This window comes from Haliotis rufescens, unplaced genomic scaffold, assembly GCF_023055435.1.
Source record: "Haliotis rufescens isolate VD_foot unplaced genomic scaffold, xgHalRufe1.0.p SCAF_5, whole genome shotgun sequence".
Classification (NCBI taxonomy): domain Eukaryota; kingdom Metazoa; phylum Mollusca; class Gastropoda; order Lepetellida; family Haliotidae; genus Haliotis; species Haliotis rufescens.
Genome location: NW_025964223.1, coordinates 19,785,032 through 19,803,425, shown reverse-complemented (window position 1 = coordinate 19,803,425; position 18,394 = coordinate 19,785,032). Strand labels below are relative to the sequence as shown.

Here is an 18,394-nt window from a genome sequence, read left to right as displayed (position 1 = left end):
ATATAGTGTTTCTTCTCCAGAGGAGTTTAACAAAACACGGAAAACGGATTGCTGTTGCAATGCGCGGTGTACTGATATACACCGACGTCTGTAATCATAATGTATAACGATATAGAATCTGAACAGCTAATGATATATCGATTTCTTGTTTCTTTATCCCAAGGCGACACGACAGTGATTTCATGGTACAAAACGTAAAGGCAATACCAACCCACACGCTTTCAATTATAAAATACTCCATATATAATATCTTTAATGGCCCGGGGAAAAGAAATTATACACCCACGTTTCATAGCGTCTAAAAATGAAACAAACAAGAAATGGATATTCATTGGTGATGTATTTGAGATGGGTATCATAGTTGTGTTTTTGACCTTAAGGCGTCGTTTTTCAGCGACTGGTTTCAGCCTGGTAACATTTTGATAAACTTTGTAAAGTTTGGATCAAACAAAATGTTCAAGAGAATACTTTCGTTTGCCCGGCAGTTTACAAACCACTTACACTTTCGTTTCATAATGAATTATAATCCAAATCAGTCATAGCTGATGATGTACGGTACTGTTCACAAAAAATGCATGTTAATAATACACACAAGAGTTACATGTTAGCTTATGATAGTCAATTACAAGACCATTTGTGCAATGATATAGTGACTCACGCTAACCAACACTGAGAGGGGCAGCTTAAGCTATTTGACAATAAATTCATTCTCGCCAAAGGCACTGGTCGATAAGGTTTCGCCTCAAAGTGACCTCTTCACACAAGCACAATCGTAGGTTTATTGGGTACAGTCAGTGCTCTCCGTGATATGGTAATGCCTGGCCTGTCACATAGAGGTCCAGGGAGACACCATCCCACAGTTCCGTCTCGTATATTTATCATGGACCAACAGGCAATCCGCCGAATGAGATAGGGACGAAGCGGTGGTCGAGCGTGAGATATAATAGTCCCACATGTGCAAGAAATCTATTGAGTATTTTGTCACCGGTACTATTGATTCTTTCAGCAAAGTTGCCCCTTAAGTAAGGACAGAAATGACCGATGGGTTCATAAAGGGACTATATGCGTTTCACTTACTTCCGCCATGGGGCTCGTCTGCTTCTGAGAAGCCTGGACATGGTCTTGAATTATCCCTATAATGGTATAAATGCTAATACTGGGGTGATCCGGCACAATCACGGTAATTCATTGTATATCAGATGCCAAGATATGCAAATCCTGTATGTAAATCAAAACGATTTCCGGGGGTAACCTTGTAATGATTTGTCCAGGAAAATCTCCGGGGCCAAATATTGTTTTCCAGTACTTTCAGTATCAAGTGGCCGGTCTCTGACCCCTGACAACATCAATGTGTGTTCTGTTTGTATTCTCAGCTGGCAACCCATGCTGCCTTTTCTGGCGTCAGAAGGTTTGCATTCACACTGACATCTCATACTACCAGATAACCATTCATTCCTCCTTGGAAGTCACTGGCCAAAGTGTGGGCCAGGGATAAGGTTACCATAGAAACTCTCAGGCGTCGAGCTGGATAAACGTATCTGTAATGTGGGTGTACTGCATGCAAGCTGTATCGTACTGACCGCCTCCATGGTCTAGTGGTAGAGCGTCCGCCCGGAGAGCGGAAGGTCCGGGGTTCGATCCCGACCGCGTCGTACCAAAAGACGTTAAGGAAGGTACTTGTTGTTACCCTGTCTTCCGCTCGTCATTAAGGGGCTAAAAGAAGGACTGGTCGGCTCGGAGTCAGTATACTGTGTCTGAGTCGGGTATTCATGGTAAACTACGGCATGGTATCTCAGTGGGCTAGTACTATAAATCGGCATCAGTCCGGACTAGTACAACCAGCCACACACACACACGTGCATGCGACGTTAAGCCCCATTTCACCTCACCTGTAGCGTATTCGTTGCTATATTACGATACGCATGACCAAGCAGACTGGTGTGAGTGAATGAACAGTGAGCGCATTAGTAAAAAATCAGTTATTCGCAGTAAAACTATACAGGGAAACAAGTTGTGGCCCTGTGACATTTACCTGTATCAATTTGGTCACCGGAACCTCAATGTTAAGAAAAGGTCTTAAGCGATCCTTTAGAAGCACGATCATCAGCACAAGGAGTGTTTTAGTTTTAACGCTTATTACATACATGTACACTCCCACGAAAAATATAGAAGATGGGAGAGATGTGTTTGTGTTGTTATTCGTTTGTCTTGTGGATAACTTGGTGAGATCATTCTTGAAACAAAAGGTTGGGTGAATTAATTTCCCGTTCCAAACAGCTGTCGTAAAACGAATGTATCAACACAGTCAGTATTCAAATGAATTTGTTGAAAAATTTCAAATAAAACCACAAAGCGTACAAATATTTATATCTTTGAATGAAGACAGGAAAAAATTTAAGTGGATGATAATTTCAACAATCTGTCGAAGATGAAGATGGAGATAATAGTCCATATCTGTTCCTACGTTTTTTGAAAAATTAAAGTAAGTTTGTGCAATGATACATACTGCCATTGTTTGGACCAAAGACACTATTTTAATACGTTACATAATAAAACAAAATCCGAGTTCGAGATATGACTTAATATATATGAAATATTATGTTTACATATTTGACATTAATAACAATCATCACATGGTTGAAAACAGTGGCAATTTGTGTATGATTTCTATATAACAACTAGTACATAACCCGGACCTTCACGTGGTGACAATAATTGTATTGTCTCAATAGAAACATCCAGTATATGCACGAAGGACATGTTATGCCACATATATAATGATATAATTTGAAACTCTATATTTCTGCTTTTATTGCAGGCTTACCACCGGAGTTGTACGCCATATGGGAGTCGTATCCATGGCGATTTGGGGAGGCCTTCTGTATTCTACGTCACTCTGTGATGGAGATGACGTCATATGCGTCGGTTCTGACAATCACAGCCTTCACCGTGGAGCGTTACGTGGCCATATGTCGTCCTCTTCAGGCACACCGCATGGCGGGTCTGTCCCGGTGTCTCCGGACCATCATCTCCATCTGGGTCGTCTCCATCCTCGTGGCCCTCCCCTTCTCCATCCACACCCGCGTGTTTCACGAGCTGCATCACCCCCTCACCCACGAACCTATCCCAGAATCCCTCATCTGCAACATCCGGACGGAATGGCGGGGACGGATGACGTACATGTTCCAGATCTCCACCTTCTTGTTCTTCGTCACCCCCGTCGCCGTCATCATCTGCCTTTACATCCTCATCGGCATCGCTCTCAGGAAGTCACAATTGGGGCGACGACCGTCGGAAGAGTCTAAATACGGCACTGGCAAACTTCGACCTCCAACCCAGCCCAAACGAGTAGTAATTCGTATGTTAGGTAGGTAACAAGTGTATTTTGATTGAGTGAGCGTGTTAGTGAATGTTGTGTGTTTAAAGCAGCTTTGAACAATATTTCAGCGACATCAAATCACGTTGCTTAGATTCTCTGGGAGGAAAGCCCGAAGTGATACACGCCCTAGACGTTTACCACCTTGGTGAAATCCATGAGCATGGGTAAAATGAGATTCGGACCCAAAATCATAGGGTCCTGGAGCGTCAAAGGGACACAATTCCTCACAGTGATTCGAACGATGTTGCAATTACCAACCCTATCCCCTAATATGATGAATAAACAGGACGGGCTACAGAAATATATACACGGTTTTATGTACAGAATATATTTACACATATAATCATATTGCAACCAATGAGATGTAAGAAATTAATTATTCAACTGACTAAATATCTGAACCCATGAGCCGTATGCCTGGTTTCTTTGATTGATGTGTCAGTTTGTCCTGCCATCCTGTGCGTGTTGAACGCTATGACCACGGCGTCATTGTGTCTTAGTTCCCCCGCAGTGATGTTGCAGCCCATCTAACGTCTCTACTCCCACTAATGATGTGCTTGCTCAGCCCGGAATGCTTTCTGAAGGCAATTACAAACCGTAAATTTCACGTCAAGACGGAATAAAGAAATAATTTGTTAAGGCAGGGGATCAGAGGAACATGAAGGCTAATACCAAGTGTAACTTGTGACTTGTTAGTGACGACGTATCATTACCGTATTTTCCCTCATACCATGCGCTTCCTGTCACCTCTTTGTACTAGTTTGATGAAGCAGGGATTTCGGATGAAGCAATATTGTCCTACTGTTCAAAATGGACACTGTTAGACATTTCAAATACAAACAATAATCTCAACGGAACGTAGAAATAAACGTCATCGTTGTTTCAAAGGCTGGTAAGGTCTTGTTTTGTATACCCACTTCTGAATCCACAGCTGGTTCTAAAGAAATATGAAACTGCAAAATTTGAAATAAGAATAAAATTTCGAATTGACTTCAGATGTTATTCTTATGGGATTATCTACATTAAATGTAAAAAATAAATTGTGTGACCGGAACTTCTAGGCTATTGTTTGATCACGTGAACTAGTACCAGTAGTCACAATTAACATTACGTCGGTGTCTATACTTTTGAGGAACAATCGAGCATCCCCTTTCAAAGAAGATTTTAAAGCGTGCACATGACTCTTTCACATAAGTTATTTGATCATGCCTTTTCGTGTGTTTGTGCCAGCGGTGGGGCAAGATACCCTTACCTCCTTGTGAACCCTGATATCATAACTATTTGAGAGTGATTCATATACACGTACTTATGATTTTGGTCTGAGTCGTATAATCAAGTCCGCTATGAGATTTCTATTGAACATGGAAAGGGTGTTTCGCTTGTATTTACCTTTGTCCATCTCTCTTGCAATGAGACATGTTTTCCTTGAGTTGCGTTGTTTATCAATTATTTACGGAACGTTATCAAGCGTACCAAAAGCCTTGAAAACCTAAACCTAACAACGGAATTCCATTTTCTGCAATCGACATCTGTGTATAAGTATCCGTAAGGACTGATGTATACTGATGTTGATTCTAAAAAAATGCCTGCATTGTTGTGTGGGTCGGAGCTGTGGGGCTTTGGAGAAACCAAATAATTAGCAAATAGTCAAAGGTACGCCTGTAAAAGATCTCTTAAGGTAAAGATGTCGGCTTCAAGAAAAAGTGCCCTGTGTTCAGATTGTTGCAGCCATTCGCTGTGTGAAATATTGGTGAGATTTATGTCTGAAACTAAAGAAATGCTACAACATGTTACGTTTGTATGATTAACAAGGTCGTGTAAGTTAAGAAACTATTAATTTAAGTTAAGTTTTGGCGATGTATGGATTTCGCAAGGTTGAACAGTTCAATTAAAGGTTGTACAATTTATTAAATCAAGGTTGTACAATTTATTAAATCAAGGAAACAGAAAATTGCTCTTTCCCGCTGTCGGCTGATCAGTCACAATCCGTCACAATTTAGAAACTGAGCGATTTAATATTCTGCGGAATGTAGAAAATGTAAGGTATGTTACTCTGCTTTATATTGAAAATGAATAACACTTCTGCTTATACGAGGTTTTGCAACTTGGGCATTTGTGTTTACAGAAACAATGTCAACTTGTGGCAGGTGTGACACTAGTCATAACATCAGGTTGACACGTGTCATAACAAGTTCCAGACACAACAATAAGTTAGATGTGATGGCTTCATTGACCTAAGGGGGGTCACAATCATGGATTCTCTCAAACATGAGACCGCCTCCATGGTCTTGTGGTAGAGCGTCCGCCCGGAGAGCGGAAGGTCCGGGGTTCGATCCCCGGCCGCGTCATACAAAAAGCCGTTAAAAGATTGTACTTGTTGTTACCCTGTCTGGCGCTCGGCATTAAGGGGCTAAAACAAGGACTGGTCGATTCGGAGTCTGTATACTGTGTATTCATGTTAAACTGCGGCATGGTATCTCAGTGGGCTAGCACTATAAATCGGCATTAGTCTGGACTAGTACAAGCAGCTACACACACACATACACGTGCATGCACGTCGCTATGTAAGTGCAATAATCTTGGACGCGACGTTAAACCCAATTTCACCTCACCTCAAACATGAAAACGCGCTGTAATAAAGCTCCTTACCTAAGAGGGATGCAAAGCAAAAGAAATCCATGATCGCATGTGTAAAGTGATGGGTAAGAATGCTCCTGAATATTCCACAGTTTGCCGTTGGTCTCTACAGTTTAAAAGGGGTAGGGAATCCTTAGACGATGACCCAAGGTCAGGCAGGCCTTCAGATGCCACCCAATCGGAAACCATTGCTGCTATAGAAAGAAGAATTTTGTCTGACCGACGAGTGAAAGTATCTGAACTTTCTAGGCAATTCCAAATATCAGTTATTCATGAGCCTCTTGGTATGTCCAAGGTATTTACAAGATGGGTTCCTAGAAACCCCAGAGCTCAAGATCGCCATCAGAGAACTGAAAGTTGTCGAGACCTCCTGGAACTCTATACTGCTGATGAAGCCGGATTTCTATCTCGTCTGGGACCCAGAAACTAAATTGGAATCCATGCAATTGAAGCACCCCAATTCTCCGCCTCCGAGGAAGTTTCGCACTCAACCATGGGCTGGCAAGGTGATGGCCACCATATTTTGGGATGCAAGAGGCATATTAATGATTGATTACATGCCACCAAAAACTACAATCAACGGACAGTATTATGCTAATGTAAGGAAAGAATTGCAAAAATCTATTCGCCAGAAACGCCGTGAGATGTTAACACGTGGTATTCTACTTTTGCATGACAACGCTCCGGTTCACAAGTCGAGAATTGCACAGGTCGCCATATGTGAATGTGGATTCCAACAGTTAAATCACCCACCCTACAAGCCCAGACTTCACCCCCAGTGACTATTTCCTGTTCCGGCAAATGACATCTGCCCTATGTGGAAGACGCTTCCAGGATGACGAAGACATAAAGGCTGCCACAGAGGCATGGTCAGAGGGCCAATCTGCGGATTTCGGTAAAAGGGGTATTAAAGGCTTGAAGGACAAATGGAATAAGTGTATTGAGGTGAATGGAGATTATATTGAAAAATAAAAGTGCAAAAGATATTCTGCGACTTGGTCTTATAATTGAAGTTGCAAAACCTATTGAACGCCCCTCGTATTTCCAGCCTATACTCGCCTAAGACAAATGCATCTCAAATCAAAATATCTATATCTAAATATAAAGAGGTTTGGCTTACTGCTATGATCTCCAAGTCCAAATATAATTAGTAACTCATTTCTGTAAAATGTAAATGTGGAAAGACCCTATGTCCTTAGTTTATAAAGGAATCTGAAATACAATTAAAAATATGTACCATATGTGCACACTCATTTGTACATTGCCATTTGTATGTTTATATAGGCCTGCTGCCTACACGTACTGAAATAAAACGATGACGTTGATGACTGATCTTGTACACCCATTAACTCTCAAAACAAACCGTAATGTTAGTCTCGTTTTAGAATTAAGCAGCGTTTTTAATTGGCATTCGATAACTACCTTTAAAAATTGTTTACACATGGACTAGACATGCATCTTTCCTTATTAAAAAACTATAATTGCTTGTTTACCCAAAAGGGACAAAAACGCATATTCAAAATGAAAATAGAAACGGGAGGCCCGTTACAGAATCGTTCAGCGTAACTCTTTGCCCATTTGTAAAGACAAGGATCCAAACAGCTTCTCCCCAGGAATAGCTCGAATAAACACCCAGGAGATCGGACAATAAACACAGCTATGACGTAAAGGTGTGGAGCAAGCACTAACTACATGGGGATGTGTTGATGGCCCGGTAAGAGCGACGAGTAGAGTTGGGCTAGTGCTGTCTTGTCCGGGGATGATTACAGTGTTGACGATGATGAAGGGGTTCAGACAGTGCTTATGACACTCGTAAACACTTGGAGGAAAGCACTCACTTGGACTGGTGGACAGAAGATGTTTTGATGTGGCTCCTCACACGAGGTCTTCCTCATCAAGAATACTGTCTGGATATAATTGTAGATGTATGATGTAGATGATTGTAGTTGAATCTGATGGCTTGTTTACCATAAGATTTGTTGTTTAGAGAGTTTGTATATAGAGAGTTTGTTTATATATATATATACATATATACAGACTCTCTATATGTATATACAAACTGAGTGTGTGTGTGTGTGTGCCTGTGCGTGTGTGTGTGTGTGTGTGTGTGTGTGTGTGTGTGTGTGTGTGTGTGTGTGTGTGTGTGTGTGTGTGTGTGTGTGTGTGTGTGTGTGTATTCGGGTGATATTACGTGTATAATTGAGTCGGTGTCCTTTTAAATGATACTGGTGTCGTTTACAGTGAAATGATACTGTTGTCGCTGACAGTGAAATGATACAGGTGTTTGACAATGATATAGTCATCAATGAAAGAAGTCTAAATTTTCCCAAGGCCTGAATCTCCCATTTCATTTTGTCTCCTTTTCAGTTTAAATGCAGTTGTTTATTTCTGTCAAAATTTTATATTTTCAGAGATTACGCGTTAGTCTAGCTTACAACCTGAATAGTACGCAAATAAGTATCTGACTGTGTCGTTTTAAACAGTATATATACTCTTCAAAAAAAGAAACTTGACATAGATGTAAAACCACTTTTTGCCAAATATCTAAAATAATTACATTAAATGAGAACCAAATAAGTCAAACAGAAAGATGATGTGTCTATAATTCGCGAAAACACATGCAAAGCACATAAACGTAGCGTTTTGGGATCAAATTTACAGCTTCATCTAAGCGCAACCGCCTGTAAAAAACGTGCAGCACATGATCCTGCATTTAGGCATGCAGGCCCCCCTGCTGAATGAGTTAAAAATCCACATCAACGGCTGTTAAAACGTTCATACATTCCTTATAACGGCAGTAGAGGCGGTGACAGAATGCCAAGACTGAATTAATGCAGCTCAACGGAACAACGCCATTGTGAGATTACAAGCTGGAGCAACTCAGCAAGAAGTGGCCAGGCACTTTGGCGTATCCAGACAGACAATCTCCTCACTGTGGACCCGATACAACAACACCAACAGAGTTGACGACAGACCAAGGTCAGGTATTGAAGACCAAGGGTGACAACCCAAGCACAAGATCGATACATCCGACTGCGAGACCTCCGAGACCGCACTACCACAGCCACGTCTACAACCACAAAAGATCCCTGGGGTACGCAGAATATCAGATCAAACGGTACGCAACAGACTAAGGGAGGCTGGACTTTTTGAACGATGACCTGTTCGACGTCATGTATTGACCCCACGTCATCTGGCGGACCGTCTGCTTTGGTGCCAACAGAGGGTTAGATGGGCACGTGCAAGGTTGAGAAATGTACTGTTTACTGACGAGTCCCGTTTCCTACTCACACGTGCTGATGGGCGCGCACGTGTCTACAGACGTCGGGGTGAACGTTACGCCCCCAACTGTGTGCAGCAGGTTGTCCCATTTGGCGGCTGGAGTGTCATGGTATGGACCGGAATTCATCACGGTGGTAGGACGCCTCTCGTGCATGTGGCAGGTTCATTGACAGGTGTGCGTTACAGAGACTTGATCCTACAGCCTTACGTTCTTCCTCAAGTCAACGTTCATGGCGGACAGTTCCAGCAGGACAACGCTCGACCGCATATTGCACGTATTTGTCAGGACTTCTTACAGCACAACAACATCCAGACATTACCTTGGCCAGCCCGGTCACCAGATTTGTCCCCGATTGAGCATCTGTGGGACGAGTTGGATCGACGGAATCCACCGCCCCAAACACTTCCGGCGCTTCTTGATGCACTTCAGCATGAATGGCAGCACATCCAACAGCGTGTTATTGACAACTTGATTGCATCTATGGGTCGTCGGTGTCAAGCGGTGATTAATGCACGTGGTGGGCACAACGTATACTGACATTTTCTGTACCCCTGTGACATTAACTGTATCGTGTACATGTGTCTGTCTAGGTGACACGATTAATGTTTTGAACATTGTGTACATTGATCTTCAAACAGTGTTTCAATTATAGTTTGTGTGTCCTATTTTGAAACAATCGCATTATATTACATTTTGAAAGTCAGTGTCAAGTTTCTTTTTTTGAAGAGTATTATAGATAAAAGTCCCGAGTTCTGTCAGAAGCTGTTCGTAAGATTTATTATTGTAAATGTATTAGATTATAAATATAAACACGCTACCCTAAAGCCTTAATTTGGTTTTGTGAATATGTTCAACATATCTGTATTTCTAATCTGCAACAGTGAGTATGATTGTAAAAAAATATTGTTTCCATAGCATTCCATTTGATAGTGATTCATAAACACATGCTTGTGATATAATTGGAATCATTCTAATTTCTCTGCTCTCAGCAGAGATTTCTGATGATTATTTGAATGGTCGCATTTTTGGCACAGGGACAAGTGCCTACAGATGGCTCTATAGTATCAACACGTTGGAATGAATGCACCAGTCAGAGTTTGTGGATATCCTTTACATATTATTACCAGTGGGGGAGCATATGTTATTCAGAGTAAAATGAATCACGATTGGCAACGAATAACATTTTCTGTATCATTATCCGCGCCCACAATGGTCTCTTGTAAACAAAGTAATCAGACGTAATGGTAGTTGAAGATTGCGCTTAAAATGAATATGGCGAAAACATCGTTATGGAGTTAAAACCTCATTTTCAGATTTTTAGGGCAGAGTTGAATATTGAAAGCTTTCAATGGCGGGCGTTCCCTTCTGTAAATCAATTTGCTCTGATGAAAGATGATAAGATGAAACATGTACTAAGACAACTCCACGACGTAAATAATCACATTATGTAACTACAGGATTCTGATCTTGGTGTACTTGATAACACCATCAGATAGATGGCATTAGAGATATTAGTAACAGGCAACCGTGTATCCCATGCTTGACTCAAGAGGGTCAGGCCATGTGACTAAGTACGAATCGAGACAGGCCCAGAGAAACCAGAAACTGAAACCGAGAGAAACAATCCTGGACATCGGGATACGGTTACCCTCCTTTACAGTCAGTAAATGGAGTCGAGAGTGTTAGAAATATAAGAGATTTTCGGATCAGTAAACCCAACAATTGGCTCCGAACATAACCACAGGTGGTTCTGGGTTACACACAACCAAATGTTTTCCCATAGACTTCTATAGCAACGTTATATTTTTTTAGAAATAACTAAGCATTCAACAGCTATTACCTGTACGTGTGTGCACAGTTTGGCCTTAGAGCAGCAATAAAAACATAAAAAATGACTAACTTAGCCAGCTCCTTTTCCGAGTACAGGAAGCTAAACACACCACCCCCAGTTTCGCACCTTATGTCACCTACTTGAAAATAGCTGTGGTCACATTCAGCATAAGTCATCATGTTGAAGAAGACAGTACTAAATATAGAAAAACATGGTCAGTTTTAATAACTGGATGGATGTACATTTAAAAGACATAAACATCTTACAGAATATCCTCCAATCACAGCCTGCAGATATCTCTCGATCTGCACTGAAGGCTCCCTACGAAAACCGCACTGTCCCAACTGGTTCTGATTTGGTGTAGTAGAACCTCTGGGAATGATACAGGTATTGCCAAAATGAATTGTACGTGTTCCCAGTTATTTATGATGCAGCACATTTAGCCATGGGTAGTTTTGTGTCTCCGTTGCCTTAAATATCCTCTGGATGGAGTTATGAGCCCATGATTCGCCCCGGGTGTGATTCACGATCAATCAGTACTTGTACCTGTGCCAATGATCGCCAAAGGTTTCGCCAAAGTGGTAATCATCTACCATCTGCTTCCATCTCACATTAAGTCGTTCTGTCGTGATATAACTGAAACACTATCCAAAACAGTTCTACAAAAATCCAATCCTCTTATAACATTTAAAATCAATCGACCAAATTATTACATGCCAGATTAGAGATTGAGAAGTAATCGGTAATTCTCCTTCCACGGGCATCTTTAGAAATAAATAAAGAACGATTACAGAAGCACAAATTGCAATGCAAATGATCGACAGGTTCGTATTAATGAATTTTCAACGACGGGAAAATGAAACCATTATCATTATCATTGTTTCAGTGGCTGTAACAGTGGCCTTTATTCTGTGCTGGGCGCCTTTCCACTCACAGAGACTCATGGTCTTGTACGTCTCCACGTGGACTCCACTGTTGATGAAAGTGCAGAGTACTCTCTTCTATATCTCAGGTGAGCAGGCCATTAATCGTACACTACAAGAAAGACGATAATGTATCAATGATTTATCCCAATCCTCCTCCCCTCTATCGTTTTACTTGATCCCCTTAATTATCCCGCGTCTCTTTCCTTAGCCTCCATGATACGTGATGCCTGTGTGACCTTGTCGAACATCGTACAACAACTGTAAAAATGCCTCGTTGTCATACATCTACTATTTCCATGTTTCTATAGCTGGTAATACACAGGAATCGACTAGGGCTGTGACGGGTAACTCGGGTAGCCGGGTCCTTGTCAGTACCCACCCGACCCGGGTACCCGAGTTACCCGTCCCAGCCCTAGTCGATTCCTTGGTATTACCAGCTATAGCAAAATATAGGACTACCCGGACCCATGGTTAGTCACGTGACATATTGTTAAATGACAAAAGTTATCCAGAACTATATGGTTACACTACAAGTCACTAATGTTCGCATTTCTTTCTGACTATGCACCCATTCCTTCTGTTTTTTCATATGTTCGAATAAAGATATAACTTAATTCAACTTCAGTGTTTGAATAATCAGATTGTTTAATACATGTATCTAAATACGGTTCGCCAGGGCTATGCTATGCTGTTCCCATTCGGACATTTTGAGACATCTACTGAGACCTACAGTGGGTACCCGGGTAGGATCGGGTATTAGGGGGAAGGGTATCCGGGCAGTAAATTTGGACTCGTCCAAGCCCTAGAATCGACCATTTTGTATTCTGGGGACCTGGCAATTTTAGAACTGTATTTTCTTTGTTGGATGTCCTAAACATTGGTTTTGCAAAACAAAAAGTATAAGGCTCTTCTTTCACATAAATATTTTCTTTTGTTTTGAAGCAGAGATCGAAAACATATCCTGTCAATAAAATAAACCCTCATCGCAACCCCTTCAGAATATTAAATGTTGGTTTTCTGTTGGAATGATTGGCGTCACTGTGTCTACCTCAGTCTGATTGGAACAAAAATTAAACAAGGCTACAGCTGGAATTGTCTCGATTTTTCTGTTAATGCTTTTTTTCTTCCTATTATTCTTTTTCAAGATCATTTACACAGTCCTTCATACTATTAATAAAACGTACTCCTTGGCGTGTTGACATGAATATTATATTTCTAAAATATTGCGGTTATGAATGATGCCACTTGTGGGGCAGGATACACTCATCTTTAGGCGAACACCTGGTATCATCACTATTTTATAGTTATGATGTAGTCGGAATCTGCTTTTAGATTTTGTTTTTTTTCTCTAATATTATTTTAAGCAGAATATATTCTCTTTACTTGTTTTTCGGCATTCTGCTAACCAGGCGGATCAGTTGTTCTGGAAACATATGACGTCATCCATATTTGTCATGACGACAAAAGGTCACTTTATGGCTGTCATATTGCCGATGTTATGTTAATTTTGACTCGCTTGTGGGCCTATAGGCTAATTTAGAGAAAATTCTAACTCTAACACTATGTCCTTAATGTTAAAATACGGCGGCCATTTTTTTCAAATTAAAAATTCTGAGCATCAAATCCCAATACCACTACCAAGTCTGATACCATGTATTGTAAATCTCTTAACTATACCTCGTTCTTGTTTGCAGGTGTTCTGTACTTCGTGAGCTGTACCGTTAACCCCATTCTGTACAACGTCATCTCACGTCGTTACAGATGTGCATTCAAGGAGACAATCTGCTTCTGTTATTACAAACGTGGCACTTTCTCTTATACCAGCAGTGTTCTGAGAGGTAACTCCGATAAACCACTCAAACAACCAATGGCAGTTGTTAAAAGGGATTCTTTCGGCCACCACACTGCATTCCAAAACCGGAACTCACTGTCACATCCAGCGGTCAATGGACACGTTCCCGAAACCATTAAAACCAAACTGCTTGATGATACGTTTGATAGTAAAGCTGATCGCTTGTCAAGAATCAATGGCGTGAAAGATGTGAATACTTTCAAGACCTGTGACGATCATGAAAATGGTTATATGACATCGGAAGGGACAGCTTTTTTGACAAAGGGATTTTGTGCTCTGCAAAAGTCTTCATTTAATGATGTTTTGAAAGGAAATGGGTCTGTTATTTAGTGTTATCCAATTGTCTGATCTTTGCTTATCTTTCAAGAAATGTGCTCCCTTCTGAAGGCGCCTAGTGAGATATGGAAGCTTTAACATTCCAGATAATGGATACAAGGATACAAAACAGTATGGTTGTGCGTGACCCTTGCTTACAGTGTCCTTCAGAGAATACCCAGCCTGAGTGACCTTATCCACCTGACATAAGAACATGAATCCCCGCTGTTATATTAATGTGTGATATAAAGTGACCATGACTGGAATTGAGAATTCATTTTGTCAGATGTGCAGCCCTTCGATTACATGAGGAGAACGTGTTAGCGTGGTACAATACTAATTCATGGGAGACATCATTCAGTAACCCATTTCCTCCTTGTCCAGCTGTTAAATGTGGACGACGTGCTTGGTATGGCTCTACGCTTCGTATTAGCACATTGTGTAAACAAGTCTGTTCCTTTCTGTTGAAACCATTCACATAGGAATTGACCTATATCCGACATGAAATCTTTATAACAGTACACCTGCCTCATAACGGGGTATCGACTCCGAGGACATGGAGCAAAACACCTTTGTATTATTAAAATACACGCATATATCCTTGAATGATTCTCAGCTACCCGACCCTTCCCATTATTGAAATTCAAAATGTGGACAACCTCACCACATTGATTCCATAACGTCTAAACCGCCACTTAAAGTAACCACCCCTATAACATATCCTGGATTTTCCTGTCTGTCGTGCAATGCTATTTTATTTAAAACTGTTCGAACTCAATACCGCTTTGAAAAAACAAGCATTCATGATCATAAGCCATAGAGGGAATGTTATCTTCATCAAACCGTTATCGACGCGTGAAGATCCGCGGTAGAATAGCCACCTCCAGTCTTCAGCAACCTATGCTTGCCGTAAAAAGCGACTATCCTGGTCGTAAACGGGATCGGGTGGTCAGGCTCGCTGACTTGATTGATGCATGTAATCGATCCCAATTGTTTGCTCATTGCTCATGCTATTAATCATTGGATTGTCTGGTGCAGACTCGATTATTTACAGACCGCTGTCATATAGCTGAAATATTGCTGAGTGCGGCTTTAAACAACAAACCAACCAATGAAACCGTTATCTCTACATCCTGAGAAAAGTCTGCAAATTGTCACTGTAGATATACAGTAATATGTTAAGCATTGAAGCCTCTTATATGAACCTTATAACAATGACCCCCATATGGGTTCCGGAATGGAATTGGGCCCAGTAATGTGTTGGTTATCAGAGGCGAATCAGTAGGTCGTGGGGTCGGGCTCGGTGACCTTGTTGATTGTGTCACATCGTCCCCCCCCCCCCCCCCCCCAACAGTTTTATGGACAGTTGCTCATAAAATCCATCACTGGTTGTTTTGTCCAGACTCAAATATATACAGACCGCCATCATATGGTTAAGAGTGTGGATTTAAACAACAACAACAAAGTGTAACCATGTGCTGTCTCTGGATCATTGTACTTAACCATCACTGGTTGTTTTGTCCAGACACAAATATATACTCCTTATACTTGTTAACATACTTTGTTGATTTGTGTGATAAGATGTACAGTTTATGCCGATGTAAAGTATTGATTCCACTGATATTGTTTCATTTCTTTCTATTTCAATCTATTTACATCATCAACAATACGCCACTCAAAGTAACACCAAAACATTTCTTAATACTTATTCTTATCAGTTCTAGTAATATTCGCATATTGTTATGCATTTAGTGATGAGTAAGTGAGTGAGTACGGTTTTACGCCGCTTTTAGCAATACTCCAGTGATGAAATACTCGTTTTCATCTGCTTGTCAGCAACATACCCGTGCGCGTGGTAGAAATCTTTCGGTCTTGAAATCAAAAATACTATTCAAAACGGCCGTCAACACTGGTCTGTCATAGTACCCCGCTGGCATGGACCGTTGCTCATAACATCAGACACTGGTTTGTCTGGTCCAGACTCGATTTTTTAGAAGCAGCCGTCCTATAGCTGGAATATTGCTAACTGCGCTTTAAAAAACAAACAAACCAACAGAATACCGATATACTTTCTGTTCGACGATGCTCATGCTTTCACTGGCTAGTTTGCTTTATTCAGATTCGATTACTTACCTACCGCCGTATATTAGCTGGAATAATGCTGGCCGGGCATTATACTACATTAACTCACTCAGTTATAAAAGGGAACCATCGTTACCTGTATATAACCGAAGTAGGTGCATATTTGGTATGAAGAAGCGAAAGTTTGTTTCACTTGATCTTAATATTGTCATGATTTATGCTTCATGTGGGACATGGAGACTAAATGGTAGGGATTATCTGCATAATTGTCCATTATGACACGGTGTAATTGATAATTGATAACACACTCCCCCAAGAAGATGATGACAATATCTTTTAATTACGGCGTTGTCTGTGGTTAGACTAGCTAACCATATAATATTAGCTAATGTGACCATTCGTCGGTTCGTAGTCAATATAATTTGTCAAGGTATCACAGTTGGCTAACACTATTAAACGGGCATACTCCGGACCAGTGCGAGCAGTCACACAACTCCGCATCTTCAACGTGACGACGTTAAACTCCATTTCGGTGTCTAAAAGGGGTAGTTGAGGACTTTCACAAGTGTAGGCAACTTTGGCCTTACAAACTGCGGAGAAATGTATCGAGGAAGGGTCAGGGTACCAGTTCCCATACATGTTTTATACACCTCTGCGGCTTGTGGTCTTTTCACGAAATAACCAAATTGATTTTGCGAAGCCATGTCCGAAATTGTACCTTTTTTCAATTTGTCTTATAGTGGGTTATCTGAATGCTATCCGTAATACCTCAGAAAACGATATGACAGACCCTAAATGCTCTGAACTAACGTGACGTTTCATAGACTAGAGTAGCTCCCCTTTGATTAAAGAGCAATTACTCCAGCGGGTGGAGCGATGGTTTGCCGAGAAATAAAAGGTTAAAAATGAACTTTTGGTAATTGCCTTTTGCCGAAATGGTCGTTACGCCACTGTGACTTAAAAAACAAGTTTCACCTGGAACTGTCACTGTCCGACTGCCTGATCACTGATATTGTGACGTAATATATTAATGCGACCATTCCAGGAAAACGATGCAATGTTAAGATGCAATGTACAGTTAATGTGAAATGAAAAGACTTATTTTGATGCCTTAATAAATGGCATCATATTATAAAGAGGTTATCACGATTGTGTGTTTTGAGATGGTAGGTATATGTATTAGGAATAAACTCTGTGTATTTAGCTCGCCGAGGCCAAAACACACAAACGTTATAATTTTGATTTACTTCCACGTTTAGGAATGAATAAAGAAAAAATAGGAGTTACAATAAATAAAACGACAAAACACTTTCTATATTCATAAGAAATCTCTGCCCAAAACAGTCAGTTGTACGCTTTTGACTTTATCACGAGCATGTGTATATAAATCACTATCAAATGGTGATGACTGCAGGTGTTCGCGAAAAGGTGAGCGTATCCTGGCCCGGGTGGCACCCGTCACAAACACATGCAAAGGCAGGTTAGGTGTCCACCTGGAAACACTTGGAAAATAGAGAATTGCGTCGGACATTATGTTTGTCACTGATGCGACAAACTCGGAAATGTCCTCCAGATGTCTACCATACAACTGTTTGAAAGCTTTACTGAGGGGCTGAGTATTGTAACTCTGATAAACTTTTGAGAATAAGTCGTATGACGGCAAATATAGGTAATGGTAAACGTTGATATCACAGACAAGCGGCAATATATTTCCTGTACTATATAACCTGACGAGTCAGTCACCTAGAACCTCTGGCCAGGTTAAATAACTCTTGTGGTAAGAGCTAAGCTACCGATTACTGGCTGTCTTCATCTATTACAGGTCTGGTCAGGGGGCAAAACACATTGACAGTAGGGAAATCCTCCCATTAGCACTAATGATGCTACTGTTAGAAGATAACTGTGCTTCTATAAAGGGAATGATGTTGTTTGGCTAGCGAATGCCGACCTATGGCCACCAAAAGTAATTATCATGAGCGATTTACTTCCCTAATCGAAATCTATACAAAGCCAATTTGGGGTGACACAAATAAATTGTTGTCTTGGATCTGGTTTACCTACATGTCTATGGTGTTTTGTAACAGTTTTA

At 41.0% G+C, this 18,394-nt stretch overlaps 1 protein-coding gene across 1 annotated transcript in view; it reads left to right on the top strand.

Annotated features, from left to right (window-relative positions):
• The window catches only part of LOC124138999 (pyrokinin-1 receptor-like), a 37,960-nt gene extending 21,029 nt beyond the window's left edge, over positions 1–16,931 (top strand). The window contains exons 3-5 of the mRNA XM_046505944.2: positions 2,819–3,367; positions 12,017–12,142; positions 13,751–16,931. Of these exons, the coding sequence (XP_046361900.2) occupies positions 2,819–3,367; positions 12,017–12,142; positions 13,751–14,238 (1,163 nt within the window). The 3' untranslated portion in view covers positions 14,239–16,931. The remainder of the gene's footprint in view (positions 1–2,818; positions 3,368–12,016; positions 12,143–13,750) is intronic.
• Positions 16,932–18,394: the final 1,463 nt, after the last annotated feature.